This window comes from Phalacrocorax aristotelis, chromosome 3 (genome assembly GCF_949628215.1).
Source record: "Phalacrocorax aristotelis chromosome 3, bGulAri2.1, whole genome shotgun sequence".
NCBI lineage: Eukaryota > Metazoa > Chordata > Aves > Suliformes > Phalacrocoracidae > Phalacrocorax > Phalacrocorax aristotelis.
Genome location: NC_134278.1, coordinates 67,358,250 through 67,377,054, shown reverse-complemented (window position 1 = coordinate 67,377,054; position 18,805 = coordinate 67,358,250). Strand labels below are relative to the sequence as shown.

At 39.5% G+C, this 18,805-nt stretch overlaps 1 protein-coding gene across 5 annotated transcripts in view; it reads right to left on the bottom strand.

Annotated features, from left to right (window-relative positions):
- Nucleotides 1-18,805, bottom strand: part of PHACTR2 (phosphatase and actin regulator 2) — a 143,561-nt gene that overhangs the window by 24,871 nt on the left and 99,885 nt on the right. For 3 of the 5 annotated variants that reach the window (XM_075087808.1, XM_075087812.1, XM_075087810.1), the window contains exons 3-5: nucleotides 15,164-15,244; nucleotides 12,196-12,354; nucleotides 1,802-2,038 (exon numbers count right to left, since the gene is read on the bottom strand). In XM_075087808.1, the coding sequence (XP_074943909.1) occupies nucleotides 1,802-2,038; nucleotides 12,196-12,354; nucleotides 15,164-15,244 (477 nt within the window). The remainder of the gene's footprint in view (nucleotides 1-1,801; nucleotides 2,039-12,195; nucleotides 12,355-15,163; nucleotides 15,245-18,805) is intronic. The other 2 variants (XM_075087809.1, XM_075087813.1) reach the window with 1 other exon arrangement.

Sequence of the window (18,805 nt, the reverse complement as noted above, 5' to 3'; positions counted from 1 at the left end):
CAGATACAGCAACTTCAAAGATTTCTCCCAGGGAAAATCCCCCCTACCCTTTCAAGTGGGTCAAAAGTGCTCTTCCTATTGTTTTCTTTGACTGGGTTGGCTGACAATTTTCTGTCATGCCTGTTTTTCAGCAGAAGACTTGAATTTTGTTTAAATGAAGAATTTCATGGCTGTTTCTTGCCTTTTGGCATGTGTCCATGCTCACGTTTAAGTCTCCCCTTCTCCCAGCGCCACTCTTTCAGTTAGGAAACCTGCTGTGGTGCCCTCAGGAGAGCCATGGCTCAGTTGTTACTCATATTCCTCTGCTTCTTCATGGGCTTGGATCACTGGCTGTATCATGCGTTCACTTGCACAGGGATCTGATAAAGCTCTTGTACATCAGCTCTATTTATTAAGTATTGCTACTTCAAATGGACACAACGTATCTAATGTTGGAAGAAATTACCCATAGAATATGTACTATTTTATATAAGGGATGCAGTGATGTATTTTATATCCATATGATCTCATGCATTGCACAACATTTCAGCAAGGCTACTAAAATACAAAGCTGGAATCTGAATGTGTTTTAATTTAAGAACTGAGCTATCTGAGAGTTTGTTACCAACCACTGGTCTAAACATTTCTTTATGTGATGGGTTGTTTTATTTATGAAAGGTCTGCTATTATAAGGTTCCTTCACCTGGGAAGAACCAAGTTTTCCAGCTGAATGTGAAATACAAACAGCAAATTCTGGGTTTTCAAAATATTTATTCTTGTGGTTGTCTGATACAGTAGGGACAGCTAATACCAAGTTAATGGGTATTTTATGGCAAAGTTATTATTGTAACTCTAGCAGTCTTGCAATGTTTTCAAACAGTCCTCTTCTGTGTGCTTCAAATATGAAATGTGCCAAAATGTACAAGCCACGAAGAGGTGTACTTGGAGAGAAAACTGGAGGAACTGAAGGGCTTTGAAAGACTGACAGACGATTGAAAACACAAGGCTTGTATAAGTTGGCCAATGCATATATACAGTCCGTTCATCATATTATTGCTTGTGTTCAAATTATATTTGGATGTTTTCATTTTGGTCATCACCTAAATTATAACCATCCAAAGTCAAGATCAGTACCTTAAGAACAGCTACTTATAATCTTTACCATAACATCACTGCTGAATTTTGGTTTGAAAGTGTAGTGATAAACACATCTGCTATGTGCCTGATGATGGACATTTTCCATTTCCAGTGCATATTTAGAATCACAGTAAGCCATCAACAAGCTCAGGGAAGCCCAGCTATTTCTAATTAATTCTTTTTTTTTTCCCAGCCAAAACAACTGCTACTCAACAGTCTTTAAAGATGTCTTAATGGTTTTATCCTTTACATCTTTGAGATCTTCTAATCTTGCCAAATTAATCAGAATAGTAGATATTTCCAGCAGAAAATTACAGCAATATCAAGGTAGTTTTACTTTGGGGCAACTCAAATGTTTGGTTTCAGAAGCCACCTTCTGCTGATTCTTCAGCAGTTCTCTGGGTCATTCTGTTGCCGGCAATCACTCTTGAGCTGGGAATTCAATATAGTCTCTGATGTGCTTGGTGTTGTGCATACGTTCATTAAACAGCAAAGTGATTTGTCTGCTGTCTGAGGTGTTTGCAGACAGCAGAACCAGAGCTCAGAGGGAAGCTAGCTAAAAAGATCCGTGGCATGCTCTTTAGTAATGCTGCTATGTACAAAGGCAGAAGTTATCTTAAGACCAAGCCAAGCACCCCCATGCACATGCACCCACTGTAACTGGCACTGCCTGTGCAGTACTCACCAGCTTCTCGATTTGCACTGTGACTTGTTGGCTTGGGCGGTGGGAGAGGAGGCTGCTTAGCAGGAGCCTTTCCCTTTTTTTTAGCATGAGGTGCTTCGTTACTTTTATGGCTGGTGGTGGTGGAAGCAGCAATAGCATTTTTTGGTGCTAGCGGAGCTTTTTTAGATTTAGGCTTAGGCTTGGGTAGTGGTGGATCATGAGATGCCGGTACTTCTGGGCAGTGATCAGTAGGGCTCTCTATGGATAAGAAAGTGAACAGAAGCCAACTGACACAGACATACGCCACATACATTCAACAGCAAGCCTGACAACAATGTCTACTTTTTGCTGCTTGAGCTCTTGGGAATCAGGAGAGAATTCTTCATCTTTTGCCTCTTACTGAAGAGGCAAATATCTCAGAAAAAAATTACCGTCATCTCAATTCAAGTCCTTCTCATGGAGGACTTCTGCCCAGCACTTCTCTCAGTCTCATCTCTTCTAGACCTCCAAAGATCACCCCTAACATCCAGTATCCTCAACTAGACCACTGGCTGCAAACTAAACAAGGGAAATGCCATTTACTCCTCTAATAAATTCCCTTGGCTTCTTTCCAGCCTTCTGAGATCAACAGACTATAAAACTCAGATTCATGTGATTCTGAATGTGAACAGGGCCATTCTCTCAACCACGGGTTCAAATATGACTATGCAGCCGAAAGTTTCCCCTGAAGCAACCCATTCTCCTAAGCTGCAGGCTGCTTGCTCATGGCAACTTTATTCTGGGTATATTTCCCAGAGTATTTCTACCCCTCAGAAAGAGATGAAGCTAAATCATATAGGATATCATTTGCCATGGGAATGTTCTTCTCTCCTGCAAGATCTTTGGGTACTGTTACAAGACTGCACTTTCAAGAATCAGCAGTTCCTTAGTCAACTGGAATTTGGACTGTACCTACATTATGTCATGCAATAGGAATGTAGAGTGAAAGAGGACCCAATGTCCACAATGTGCATTTCAGGAGACTTGACTTTGGACTAGCTTCAGGGTAGTTCTGTAGATTGCATGCCCAGTAGTCATAGGAGCGCAAGTTCCTGAATGTATCTTTTGGCTTAGTTTAATCCAAAAGAAACCTGGCTTGTGTGCTCTCCAAATCAAAAAATGGTAAGTGGGGATGACCAGGAAATTCACTTCAAAAGTGCATGCCTAATGCCAACTATAATGTTAATGTAGGTGAGCCATTTATAGTCAACATAAAATTTTGCAACATAATCGCTATGGTCATAAGACTATGATTGCAAGACATCTGGGAACAGGTACAGTTCCCAGAAGGAAATCTTTATCTATTCAATTACACGAACTCTGTGCCCATTTCGTCTCAAGATAGCCTTCCCAAACCTTCCAGAAAAAGACTATTATAAAAGCAACAGCATACCATCAGAATCACATGGGCTTTATTTGCATGCTACTAAAAACTATGGTGGTTGGGGAAGAAAGGAGCCAAGCAAATACTGCAAGGACTTCTAAGAGTCCCTTTTATCACTCAAGAGGAAACCAATTAATTTCTTGCAGTATGTTGCTGTTAGAGCCTAATGCTTACACACATTAAATGGCCTTTCCTGGATCTCCTGGCCGTTCCTTGCTCTCTTCCTTCCCATGTATAAGATTCCCAAGAGATAAGCAGCACCTTTTCATTTTAAGATTAGTAGATGAAAAACAAATGATGTGTTGGACAACAATGACATTCTTCATCTTAGAAACAAAGCCTTTTCAACCTCTAGCGTAAGGTTTGTTAACATGAACCTAATGCATCACCTGCAGTTATTAAAAGCAACATGCACACATATGTCTCTTCATGAACTGAAGAAATGAACGTTAACTGTCCAGTGTCTTCCTCCTTTATTTCCACCCCATTCTAGACTAATATGCTTTTGCTAATGTTTTGCAAGAACAATTGCATAGCAACCTTTTACAGAGTCTAACAGAGTCTTTCTAACAGAGTCTTTCGAGCACAGATTCTTGAACTGCCTCTTTGTTTTCCAGAGAAAGAACTCTGGACCAGAGAAAGACTTTGTTACATTTTGTTCTCCTCTTTTTTTTTTTTAGCAAAAAGCATCTCCTTGTGAAATTCTACCTACCTTCATTCAAAGTTGAAAAATGGATTTAATTCTGAAAAAACAGCATATTTTAAATTTTTAATTCCATGAATAACAAACACGGTAAGAGAAGATAAGATTTTCTAGTTGGAAGATCTTGAAGGACATGATGATCAGAAAGAATTTTAAGTGTAAACAATTTTTTAATATACCCTTTACTTATAGCTCCAGCAGGCTAAAATTTTAGTTACTAATAAGAAAGAATTTAAAACTTGTGTACTCACACACCATTACTGTGTTTTGTTTCCAGTCATATTAGTAGAGAAAATATTAAAAAGAGAACGATAACTTAGTAAGTATTATACCATTCACCATCTTCTGAAGTAATACAGTGCAATTATTTAGAATCTCAGTCACTCTACATTAAACTATATAACTTATTAAATAATAACTTATTAAATAATATGTATTAGAATTTATCTTCTGATTTAGGAAAAAATGTATAAAATATAAGGCTAAAGCTTTACTTAGTTGCAAATAAACATATCTTAGTGACAACCAACTATTTTCAAATTTTCTTTAGATACAGGACTAAAAACTATAAATTAAAAAAATTGGAGCAGTTAATTCACAGCAAAGTTCTTGCTTGCAGACTTCAGTTGTGATAAAAACTGGCAATTTAAGTAACATTGATTGTAACTGAAATACCTTGCCATCTCTGGAAAATCATCTTTATCTAGGACAGCTCTTTTATGTACATCATACCACAGACTGGCAGACTCTTTCTGCACAGCAGCAACCTACCTGCTCAGATAGTTACAGCTCTGATCTAGTCTTGACTGCCCCTTGATTATGTACATGCCCTTTTCTTGGCCTTGACCAATGAATCTTCTTTTTGCTCACAGCCATGAGGAAAGCTGTGGTGAAGATGATTGCCTTTCACCATATCATCCCTCTTGGCATCTTACTAGCTTTGTCATTTTTATCTTTGTTAGCTTCATCTTTTTTACCTCATCAGATATAAACTTGACTGCTCTCAGTGTCAATCCAATCTTGCCCAAACTATTTCTCATTTACCCTTGAGATACAGATTTCCAGTTCCTACCTGACTAGTCCACTATAATAGCTTTTGCCAGCGACAAGCCAAGTTTTGAAGCGGATGCTTTTCATTGCTTTGCCTCCACTGCCCCTCAGGCTTTGTGAACATTCACTGACCGTCCTCCTGCAAATTCCTCTCTGCTGTGATGCCAAAACTGACAATTTTTAGGCTGTCAGCATTGCACTTGTTATCTTGGTCTGGTCCCCTCTTGTTTTTCAGTGCCTAAACCAATGTGTCCTCTCTTTTACTGCGAGACTACAACACTTTTTACTACCACACTTTTTTGTGTTTCTCTGCATTTATGTAAGACACTACAATAAATTCCTGGTATATACATAAGTACTGTAGTAATACAAATAACTAATGATGGCAACAGTGGCTTGATCGCAAACAGTGACAGAGATGGTCTGATGTCTGTAAATGGCTCAAGATACAATTATGTTGTAATTGCACCTCTCTAACATGATTCTGCTTGAATATGGACCCTTAGTCTTCATGCCTGCTCTTTCTTTTGCATCTTTTGCCAAAACAAGGAGGCAGCTGAATCAGTTCAGACCCATCTATTTGTTCAAGCCAATCCCCCAGGTACCTCAGTACCAGCTGCAATGTATTTTTATTGCTGTTGTTTTTCTTAATGTAGACATCTGTTCATCATGAACTGACCTTTTAAGAAAAGGTCTACAAAAGACCATCAGATAGGAATATCTTTTTTTCACTGCTGTCTTGATCAAGATATCTGCTGTAAAAGGAATCTGCCTATAAATTACTCTTTAAATAGGAAAGAAAAGCAAATGTTAATGTCTCATTAAGCATTTGAATCTAGAATATATTTATGTTTAGAATAAATTTTTCAAAGGCCAGATTTTCAAGAAAGCTCACCTCACTTTGAGACCAGATTTTCTTGTTCCCACAAACTGTGACTGAGGCCAGACTCTTAAGAAAGCTGTGTTCTCATGTAAACACCTAAATGATGGTCAGGGTTACAGAGTACTCAGTGTACAACAGCTCTTGTGGGCACTCATCAAGTCTCAAAGACTTTCAGAGAGGTGTCAGCATGCCATAGGCACTGGAAAATCAGGTGGCTTATTCTGGAAACTAAATGTGGGACCTTTGCCAAACTCTGGACCAAACGGACCTATGAAAATCCTGGGCATAGTTTCCAAAGCCATATATGACTGGTTTGTATAATACAAGAATTTTTTCTTTTCTTTTGTGAACTTCTAAGGAACCAAAGGCCAAAGCTTTTCTACCCCAGGATTTTGTCATATAGTACTGGTATTTTTGTTTCTACAGCTAAAACAGTGACATGGAGCTAGCTCATGGAAAACCAGTAGTGCTGCAACACAAGCATTTAATCAATTGCAAAGCACCCTTCTCCGGGAAGATGAGCACAACTCAGTGGAGTAACTCTATGTAAAATGGAAGTTAGAAATAACATATGATTTGTTGTCTTTTGCAGGATGACTCCCTGCAAAATGAAACTCAAGAGTTTTGAGACTCACAAGTTTCCTTTCCAGCCTATGCAGAGAGCTGTGTTTTGATTAATCAAAACATTCAGCATGTTCTGTCATCCAGAAACATGGGACACAGAGCAAGACAAGGTGTCTTCTGTCTCTTTTTTGGACTCACTCACTGTGCTGATGCAGGTAATCAACTAATACAAATCCTTTCATAAACTGCAGATTTAACCAGCTCCATCTTTTGTTCCTGTTTTTGTTTCTAAAATTCTGTTCAAGAAAAGACCCATTCTAATTGTTAGAAAGCTTCCTTTAATTTCCAGCCTAGATGTATTTCAAGCCACCGTTTATTCCTTTCTACTTGTGCCAGCATTGTCCTTTAGCCATGCTCTCTCCTGGCTATATACCAACTTGTTACATTCATCAAACGCACTCAGGCTCTCTCAGGCTCTGTTTTGCTAGGGTGAACAAGAACAGCTGCCTCATGATGCTTTTTGCAGCACTCTCTGCAGTTTTGAATTCATCTTTCTTGAAGATGGATGAGCAGATCTGTACATCTGCAGACTTACAGATCTTACATACTTTATAATTTCAACAGCACCATGTGCAAGAGGTCTTGTAACAGACAGTGTAGAAAACAGAAGAGGGGAGAAAGGGAATAGGTGTAACATCTGACCTAAGGCAGCCACGTTTAGATATTTTGCATTGGTTCCAAGATAAAAAGAAAAAAAACCTGCTGACTGTCATTTTAAATGGCTAACTGGCCAACTTTTGCATAAAAAGTAAGCTTTCAAATCTTAAATTAAGAGAGAATACCTAAAACATCTTCACTGTCAGCCACATACTTTTACCATTTCTTGGTCTATGGGAGACTTGGAAAGTGAAAGGCATGTAGGCTTCTACATTCCCTTATACTTTCTGTATCAATATGCTCAAATAATTCAGTGGTTACTTCACTAAAAGCACGTCTACAGTCTTACTTCTGGAGCGACGTTAGGATATCTTTCCTATAAAAGAAAAAAAATAGCAGCTTTACAAATCAGGAGCTTTTCTCTGCCACTAAGTCAGCCTACTGTCATGAGCCAGCCTGGCTGACTTAGTGGACAGTCTCTGCCCAAATACAGCTTTATCTAGAGTAGCTTTCCTTTTAAGAAGATTTGGATTCAGCCTCATTTACATAGTTCAGGTGATGAATCAAAGATATACTATTCTTAGAAGAACTGGTTTTACTCAGCAAATAACTCAGCTGGAGGGAGAGATTCTTTGGGAGTCAGACAAAAAAGCCCCTCTTTTATGTATGGTGCGCATATAGATGATCTACAGAGCTCAGGAGTGTAGGAAGCCAGCTAGGCACACAAGAGGGAAGAAAGTCTGCCTTGTCTCTCACAGTGAGTGGTTTGCAGCATTAGTCTTCTGAGAGAAAGGAGGCTCTTTTCTGAGACCCTGGAAGGTGAGGAATACTATCTTAAACTCAACAGGTTTTGTTCCACTTCGGGGAAATAAAGCAAAGACCTCTGAGAAAAGGAACCTAGAAATTTTGACTTTGAAGAACATTCCTTGGCAGACAAACTAAAGCGTTGGTCAGCAACAATGCATGCTCATAAGACCAGAGCTTATGCTTCCAAGCTTCTTTTTTTTGGTTACCTATGAGAAAAAGAAAAGATTAAATTTAATGGCAGATTTAAGGGAGAGCAGACAAAGTATAGAGGAAAGAATGTCTGACCCAACATACCAAGACCTGGAACTTTTGCCAGCTCTCATATTGGAGTTATCCCGTGGGGAAAAAACACTCTGCACATGTATCCCATGATTTCATTTGGAAAAGGGACTACAAACTGTTTCCTCTACTGAAAGACATGAGCAAACCTGAGAGGATCAGTCTGCTATAAATGGCATGGGAACATTTCAGAAGCTTATGCTCCATGTCACCCATAACACCTACAGCACCTGCAACATAGCTCTAGCTTCCTGCAATGCAATTATTTATCAAAGCAGCATCTAATATTCCTGACTAAAGGTACGCAAAATGAAACTTCTTATTACTTCTTTCCAGGCAGTATCTTTCTAATAGTTATTGAGCCTTTCACTTCTTCAAGCCCAGGCTAACCATGAAATGTGGAAGTATCTACCAGAATCATGAAAATATTAGCTTGCTCTGATATAAATGAGTAAGATCTAAGTTTACAAACTGAACTCAGATACAAACTCTGGGCTCTCTGGTACATCTGTGTGCCAGAGACATCCTGGGAGGGTGGAAGGGAGAAAAGCACCTCTCACACAGTACCAGGAGGTTTTACAATGTGCAGCATGCATGCTGTGTCAGCATGCTATGACCCTATACCTAGGGAGGCAAACAGTGACAATTTTGACGCCTATTCTACTGCTGTGGCTTTTGGTCTTCTGCAACACTGCTGCAGGGGGCAGGAGGCAGAGTGACTCCTTGGATCCCCTTTGCGATGCTCGTACCCCACCTGGAACCTGGAGCGCTGGGGTCTGTAGGGGCTGCTGCAGCCAAGCACCACAGGTCAGGAGCCCTGGCACAATGGTACAGTCCAGTCTGCTGCCCAGGCAGCCAGGGTGTACTTTGGCATGATGCCTCTTTATTCGCTGCTCTGTATCCTTTCCAGGGTGCTCACAGAGAATGGCTACAGAGAATGGCTCTTTATTTTCTGCAAAAGATGCTATTAACTTTTGTTAGTCAAAACAAAACTGAAAAATTCAGAACTCAACCCAGCACAAACATAATGTGAATAAATGATCTAGGAAAAAGATTTCTCTGATTTCTCATCTGCAAAGCTTTATCCATCAATTACCTGTTTTATGTAAAACTGTCACCAGCTTCTTATTACCCTGCCATAAGAGAAATTTCCTTTTAAACACCCTGCTTGGATGACTGACATCTCATCGTTACTATAAACAGTAACAGTTACGCTTTTAAATTGCCAAAGGGAACTTATTCACCAAATACAAAAGGCACCTGCGAGCTGACAGGAAGCAGATGGGTGTACGGGTTATGGAACTGCTTCACAGCACAGAGAACAGCGTTGGGGTCGTCTTCTTCACCCATTTTTACATTGCATGGCTGACCCTACTGTTTGCCCTGTTGATACTGTACTTCTGTGGCTCATGCTGAAACAACTTTTTTCCTTTAACTTCTTTTAACTCCTAACATATTCAACATTCTACCATGCGTTGCTGCCAACTCTCGCTATTAAACCCATATTATCACAATGTTCCTTTATCACTTGTTCTTTTTAAGCTTCCAGTTCCAGCAGTCATATTTATCATATTTATCATATGTATATGAGAAGGACATTTTCAAACTGCACTTGAACAAGATGGTAAGTAAAGACCACCACCATTTCATAAAAACATTTTCAAATAACTTCAGAACTTTCAGGGACTGTGATGTATTTTTTGGAACATTTTGATTCAGCTGGAGCTGGAACTGCAGCACACCGTGCTACTAAACAGCAGGAATTAATCCAGTCTTCAGGTTTTATAAACATGGAAAGTGTATATAACTTCCTTCAAGATTTACACGTAAGAGTTCATGACTCTAAAAAGCCTAACATTAGCCTCACTGAAGATGAACTCCTTTCATCCATTACTCCCAATTGTCCAGCTGATAATCACTCCTCCTGTCTTTGTTCTCATGATGGACGGTTGTGATCTGGAACACCAGCATGTTTTATGGTCTGGGCAGAAAACAGTGAGGTAGGTATTCCTGCTTCAGCTCTTATCTTGATGCTCCGTGAGCATTAGCAAACCTCCACTCTCCAGTTAATTCCTCTCTCTGCCAGTGGGTGTGGGTGTAATGCAGACCTACTGCATCTTCCATAAAAAAATCACCGAGGGTTAATCTGTCAGGTGAGATGCATCTGTGAGATGCAGCGGGCCTTACTCTTCCACTGAGTTCAACAGACTGGCTCACCTTCTATCCAGTGAGTCATACTGGGTCTGCACTGTGTATCACTGTTGCTGATGTGTGAAACTGATTCTTAACACCTTTTTTGGGCAGTCTATTCCTCGGCAATAAATCTACCTTGCTCCTTTTCAGGAGACTCAAGATGTTTATGCGTAGAAGAACTCCATGTTTAGATGTAAGAGGAAAGTATACTTGAAGTGTTTTGCATCTTCTATATGGTCATATTGACATTCTATGAAGCCCAGAATACCAAATTTACTCATTTTTTGTTTTCCTTCTCCCTCCTCCATATATACTTCAGAGAGGGACTGGAGTAATAGCTATATATTCTTCTGTACTGAGTCTACTCCAGTACAGCTATCATTTTAAATTTCTCTCTGTCAGGTCAACACAATATATAGGGAGTGCAGAGTGTAATAATGTGTTTGAAATAGATATTGAACCTTTCCTGCTTCACTGGAGTTCTACATTCTGCAAAGACAGGTAGAGGGGATTTCAACATAGTTAGGAATGTGTGTTTCTAAAAAAAACCCTGTACCTTAGGAAAAACTTCAAGACTTGACAGTTCTAAAAGGCTGTATTTAGGGATGCATAAATTAATAAGTGGTCTTATCTAACCCCAAAGTTAACCTGAACCATTTTAAAGGAGTTTTCCATGGCTTTATAACTCATTTTCCCTGACCCAATACACATCTGGTTCTAGTTGGCACCAAAAGATAGTCATATTTAAATGTCATGAAAAAGGCTAATGTTGTATTTCTGTCTTGTTGGGAGACAGGAAGTACTAGAAATCTCATAAGAAAGGCAGTTCTCCTTGGACATCCAACCACTTTTTACATAGTCAAGTGATTTACATAGTTCAGAGAAGAATTCAGATTTTTGTGTTAGCCAAACTAACCCTCTCAACCTCTGGAGGCTCATTCATCACTTGGTAGAGGTTACCAGAAGACACTGGAAAGGCTGCTCCGTCTAACGGCCAGCCATAAAGTTCTTGATCTTTTGCACCCTTGCACCCTCCAGGAAAATCCAATAAATTGAACAGTATTTAGAACACTTTTTGACAAGGAAAAGAAGTGGTACACTATTCAAGAGGCTAGAGAAAAAGAAACCTTATCCAAGTCCTGTGATTCCGCATTTAATCTTCAGCTTTTTCTTACTCAGTCAAACTCTTGTTACCACGATAGATCTGAGTAAAGGTAACAAAATTAATATGGACTTTGGGACTGCTAAATATCTAGCAGTATTTGCTGCAATTTGCTGCAATATAGAAAACCTTATAGTCATAAGGTACATTTTCCATAAATGACCTAGGTTCAGTTCACAGTAGTGATATAGCCTCTTGAATGCTTCTGAAGAGCTGGACTGCAAGTGTTTAAGATTTATGAAAATCATCAGGAATGAGTTGCTGAAGTTACTTTCAAAATGATACATGTTTTTTAAGTGGCTTAAACACTTCTGGACTTTCAAACCATAAGCCACTTCTACAATGACATTGCAAGGTGGTGTATACGCACTTAGTGTCTTCTTTCACAAAAGGAAAACCTGAAACCAAAGCTTGCCCATGGCTACAAGGAAAGGCTCACACTGAATTTAGAAATCAAATGTCTCCGCACCCATTTGCATACTCAGACCATGCTTCTCTTTATGACCTTATTATATCCACAGTAAAAGGCATGCATACCAGTGATGAAATACTGATGTTTTACAAGTCGTCTTGGCAGGTTCTGCAGGCATCTTTGTGGCAGAACAGAACTCACAGCATGTATTGGTGCTAATGGAAGAACATGTTAATATTTTAAATAGGTGAAAAACAATTTGTGACAAATGTGTTCATTTACCTTTTTGATCATCTCTTTTTCCTTCCAGTAATGATGCTTTCTCTGATAAAGTACCATTATCTCCACTGCCTTTTACCACATTTTCTTCCTGTACGGTTACTTCACCAATGGCTATGGTGTGTCCATTTGAAGTTTCAAAATTCACTGTTATGTCACCATCTGAAATGAAAATTAAAAAGCTATTATCTAGTTTAACTTCTTCTTTACCATCTATTGACAACATACAGCATCCCTCTGCTTTCAAGGTTCCATGGAAGCAAAGCAGAAAGACTTACTGAAATGTGAAACGTGAGGCTGCAGATCTGCTCTGAAAAGTTAATGCTGTAAAGGAACTCTACAGGCTTCCTCATTCTTTGGTTGGAGACCTCTGCAGTAGTGGGCCTGGAAGTGCACATGGGTTTTCAGGTCCAGCTTCTTGCCTGTAGACATTAGCATCCTGTTCTCTTCCTCCCTGCATCTAGGTTTACACAGCAAAGAAATGTGTGCATGGACTACAACGGAGCTGCAACGTGTTCCAACAGGCCCCAAACCTGGACAATTAGGGGGCAGAGCTGCAGGACTACTGTGGTGCATCCAGTAGGTAAATCAGCCAGCAATTCAGACAAAAGTTCTCAGAATATGTGTGCCGAATTAATGAATAAAATACATAACCAAGTCATTATCCAGTCTTAAGAACCAAGGTGAGGTCTTCCTGTATCACTTATTACACCATTATTAAATTCTGCAAGTCAAATTCTTTCCCAGCTCTGATGATATTTTACTCACTTACCCAGACCACCTAAAAAAAACTCTTTCTCTTCCCTATTTGCCTCTATGTTCCTGAAAAATGCTACATACTCTTGCTGGCTCACGGCTTTTTCTCTTCCCTTATTTACTGATTTGTCTCTTCCACACATTTTAAAATTGCTGCTGATTTTCTTCTCTGGTCATTTCTAGGGCTTGTTATCCTTATGTTGCTCACACCACACCTGCAGTTCACGTAGATGATTGCTTTGCTTCTGCAGGATACTCTTGCTGTTGGTCCAAAAATTATGCAAATCTACCTGGGGTCTCTTCTGGTTCCTCCCGTTGTTTCTTCATTAATTGTGGTGATTCCACTCTCTTTTTCTCCTCCTCTTCCTTGCTGTGTGCTATCAGACCTGGATGCTTGGCAGTTTCCTGGTTTCAACACAATTATGCAGCCTCCACGGGTTAAGCTGATGGTTTCATTCTCACACATGCTAACTTCAACTTGACGTGTAAAAACTAAGTTCTGCCTTCTTATCCTTGCCTCATCCCCTATAGCTGACAGTCACACAAGGCTTCCTTCTTACCTTACCACAACAATCAGTTTCTTCAGCTCCTCTCTTCCAGATGTTCATAAATCCATTCTTTCCTCTCTGCCTTCACATGTGGCATCCATGTCATGGTTCTGTAAACACCTCCTGCCTCCAAGTGGCACTTGCCACTTTGCACTTCTTTCTTCTTATCCCAGGTGAGTCAGACACTTCTTCACATTTCTTACCTCTCACATTTCAAGACTCCCCTGTAATTTCCCCATCTAGCTTTCACCTCCGTAGTCATTCCTTCTACCTACCTTCATACTGCCCAACTACTGTCTTTTCTGTATCTCTTTTTTTAGCACCTTCAAACCAATCCTTCTTAAGACAGGAAGAAGACGAGAAAATTGTTCATCTCTACATCCTTTTCTCACTTTGTTCAACCGCTGTAAGGGATCCAAAGTCCCATCCCCTTTCAAGGACATTGATGACCAAAGCATACACACTTTTATCACAAATGATAGTATTTATGTTCAGACTGTTTGTAACCAAACTGAAATGTTAACACATTTCATTAACTGTCCCAGCAATCTAAATGCAATTTACAGTCACCAATGGACAAAGCCACACAGCTCCCCAGCAAAGCATGTAGCAAAAATATGTAACAAATTCACAGAGGGAGAAATTGAGGTATGGAGAGTTTGCATTTCTTCTTTTAAGTCAAAGACAGTGACAGAGACAAGTTCAGAAGCCAGCTATGCTGAACGCCATAGCCTCGTAATTAGTGAAACACTGTGAAGACAAGTGATGTCACACGTGGACAAACAAGCCCTTTACTTCTAGATATCAATGTGTACGATACAACCCTACACATTGATAGATTCACAATTCTTCAGCGCAGGCAGAGTAACACAATTTCTAGGAGAAAAATATTTTTTGCAATCATGGAGTTCTTAGACTCCTTGATAAAATGACGAATGGCTTAATTTTAAGCTACAGAAAATTATTTTACTCACTTGAATTTTATTTGATCTAGATTTCTAGAAAATCAAGAATATTAGAAAGAATACCACTAGAAACGTAAATCAGATGTAGCACAGAGGTGTTAACCATGGTTTACTCATACTTTTCGAAACACAAATTCTGGTTAACACCAGTTACTAAAACTTATAGCATTTTGAAACATGTCGTGTCTTCCACGCAGTTTTATGTTTGTGCCATTTGTGATTGTGGTGCCTGTGACAGCAGTGGGATCTGTACGATCCCAGCACTGGTACTTTTTGATACCTGAAACGGATGCGCTTGATTTGCTTGGGGATCTCAAAGCCTCTAAAATTTTTTCAGCCAAAATTTCTTGTATTGTACTCCAGTTGCTTTAGACAGCAGACCTTGACTCGAAAAATAGGTTAATCACTAATTAAAAAAATTCTGAGAAGCAATAAATAGGAACCACAGGAGTCACATTATTTACAGGGAACATCAAAATACTTAAGGATATGACCAGAAGTCAGATGGTGGACCTATGGGAGAAGCAGTTACAGAACACAAATCTCTCAACTTCAGTTTGTTGTCAGCTGGACCAAATTACCTCTCACACTCCTCAGCTTTGTCTCCCCGTACCTATTTATACTACAAGGGAACAATGCAATAGTGGCTTTATCACCCATGTTTAGCACTGAGGAACTAAATTCTAGGTAATGTGTTATCACCTTGCTCAGGCATTTCCTTCAGCACTCCCCTTCTTATCAGCTCCTCTCTGCTTTGTCTTGTCGAAATCTTCCTTTCCAACACTAAAGAAAAAGCACAGTTAAGAATAGATTTATTCTCATACTGCTGATGCTTGTGAAAAGTTTAGAAAAATATTTTTGTTTTAAAGAAAACCTGAGAAATCTTGTTTTTTCTGATTCTGCAGGAGAAACGGTCTGGGTTTTCATGGACAGTCTCTGAAAATATTCTCCCACAGTTTCAAGCACGGAAGGGGGGATTCATCTGACCCAATGCCTTCAGCTGAGCAAGGCTCTGTGAGGCTTCCTTTACAGTCAATGGAAAAAGGTACTTCCAGAGTGACACTGAACTCATCCTAGCACAGATGTTCAATACATAAAAGCGCCTCTTTACCATTGACTGAGGTGACTAGCTCAGCTGGAGACACCTCCGTCAGCTTCATATATGTTTTGAGTTGGGAAAGACAAATCCTGCTCACAGCAAGCAATCCACAGAGTAGCCTTTATGACATGCCAACTGTTTTAAAGGAAAAAAGAATAACCTTAAACAGAAGCTAGAAAGTTCTGTTCTAAAATGGAATAACATCCTCATCCAGGCTGGTCGGCTTGCATGGAAAAAACTGCAGTGTCCTGTTTTTTGGGTTAAAAAAAAGCAGCATACAACACACAAAAAAAAGACTGTGACAGGAAGCATTTCATTATTTTGTTTATTTCCCATGGGAAAAATGCTAAATAGTTTTATAGGGAAAAGCATTTACAGATGGCAAAATAGAGTAACTCCCTACTGTGCCCCACTGCCAAACCAATACAGTTTTGGTCAGTGACCTGGGAGGCCACTGTAATGATCCATGGAACCATGGTGCACGTCCATAAAATGTGAGGATCACTTGTAAAATCCTGTCTTTGTTGTTAGGAAAAGTTAATCTTCCATCCTGATCCTGTTTACATATGGACATCAAAAGCCAAGTGACGTTTGGAACTCAAGCTGAGGGCATGCAGCAAAGCTTCAGCCGTGCTGGACTTCATCCTATTAATGCTATGGGATAGGGTTATTTATCTCATCAACAAATTCAGACACTCTGGTAATCCAATTACTCTCTAGGGCCAGTCTAATTGCTCTATGCAGATTAAATACTGCAAGTATTGTCAATCTCACTTGCACCAGCCCAGCCGGAGTCAACAGCCATAGGGTGAAGTGAGGGCTCCTGTGAAGGCACAAAGAGAGGCAGTTTGGTGCTTCGAAGAAATTTACCTTCTATGCATAGCAGCTGATAAACATCTCTCCCTGCAGCAGGTAACCCCAGCTGCTGACTTGCAACCAGGCTGGCTGAACTTAGACGCCTGAAGGCATCACTTCTCACAGCTTCCCGCTCCTCTTCTCTACCAGGGAAGAGGATGGTTGAACAGAAGATGAAGCAGATACTGTGCTTCTCCAATTTACAGCACCGGTTTTATTTCTCACACTGCAAAGTGTGAGGATTCAGCAAATGCTCCACATGGGATGCATTTCCCTGCCAAAAAAGCACCGACTCCTGGAAGAAGGACTGGGGGCAGTAACCATTTTGAGTGGCCCAGCTCACGCTCTCCACGCCTGTGAGATCAACCATGCATAAATGCAAACAGTACTGGCACAAGAACATGTAAGTTGGCATTAGGTCTGTGTTTATATACTCAGGTACTTTGTGGGATCTGTCCATTAAAGGTCAAACCTTCACGGCATTCAAATCACATTTGACAATACAAAGGAGCCCATGAGTGTGGCTGCAGACTCTCTATGTAAGCCAGTGTCCTTGGGGACAGTGTGGTAGCCTGAACTCAGATCTGGTTATACTGCCTTGGGTCCTGATCCTAAATTATTCAGGAGCTCTTCCAATTTTTCTCAATGACTCTTTAAGGTATATGCCTTGCAACTGTGTGTCACACAAGTTATATGGCATGGCCAACAAAGCACAGGAGCATGCCCTATCCTTGCAAAAAGTTTTTCATGTAGGTGAACATATATATTCTTTTATTATTATTTCAGCTTTGCAAGTATAATTTACTTCCTACTACTTTTCCTCTCTGCTTACTTTTTATGTCTGTTTTCTTGGGGACAGTAAAATGACATGGTCTCTCTCATAGATTTATTTGTGGGACTTAATCCATACCACTTGAACACAATGATGCTCTTTCCATCAAGTTCAAGAACATTGACTCAGACCCCCATCAATGTCTCTCTCTAGTTTTCAGGATGATATATTTTGTCAGTTCTACAACATGGAATTAACAACTGTATCAAATTAATGATCATGGAAAATGTCAATTGGCAATAAAAGACATTAACTCCTTTACTGGAAGACCTCAAAGCATTTCATTAACATTACATAGGTTTCATAACACCCCTTAGACATAACTATCTCCATTTCACAGATTAGAAAATATATGAAGAGATAAGAAGCTTAAGCCCCAATCCTTCATCATGTAAAATGCTAGGCCTTAGTGGTGTTTTTATTTAAACTGATTAAGCTCAGTTAATTCAGTTTGAAAAGATAATTTATTTAAAATATTGTTTGGCATATGGAAAGAACATTAGAAATCATGCTAATATTCACTATGAATATTATAATTTTAATTCCTACAAAGAAAAGGCATAATTTTTATTTAAATCAAAGACACCAAAAATATCGAATCATAGAATCATTAAGGTTGGAAAAGACCTCCAGGATCACCAAGTCCAACTGTAATATGTCCCCTTGTATAAGAGGAATGAGTAGCCTGTCTGCTTATGAACCTATACTGGGTGCTATTTAGCCAGAGTGGACTCATTATTATAATTTATTGCTTATTACGGGCTTTGGACTATACAATACATTTCACATTTACACAGAGAAGTATTTTGATTACCACAGCCCAACTGCACTGAGCTATAAGGGCCTCAAATTACTCAGTTGAGATAATCACGTTTGACTACTGCTATGTTTCAGTAAACTCTCTTATTTTAAGAGAGTTACAGTGTCAAGCATTCAGAAGTCAGGAAATGTTTGAATGAAGGTTGATGGGTATGCAGATGGTACAGCTTTTATTTGCTTGTTACATATTTTATCCTTGCCATCCCTGCCTTGTTTAGGATACAGTCTGCACAGTGTTCAATGAATGGTTTCTTTGCCTAAATTTTTAACCTTACCTTTCAACCTGGGGCCCAGACCTCATCTGAGGAACAACCTAAACCTTCATTTGAACAAAAAACTCTAAGCTTTCCCAAACGTCATCCCAGCAACTGAGTGAACCAAAGACAACATGCTTTTCTCCTTGATGCCCAAGCGAGATACACAAAGGTGTTATCATGACTGTATAGATAGGCAACTTATGGCATAGAAAGATTAAGTCATATTATCAAACATGCTGACATTTGTTAGTGTTTAATTTGAGGTACCTTTTCACATGTAATATCCCACATTAAAATTGTGATAAAGAAGTAAAACAAAGAAACAAAAAACCAACCCAAAGCATAGGAATTCTAGCTGAATTGCCTACTTATGGTTCAAAGTATCTAATCAACAGAAGTGAAGCTCCGAGCACTGGCCATCTGCTGCTGAGCTAATAGAACAGACAACTGTAGAAACAGTTATCATCTACCTGAACCGCCTG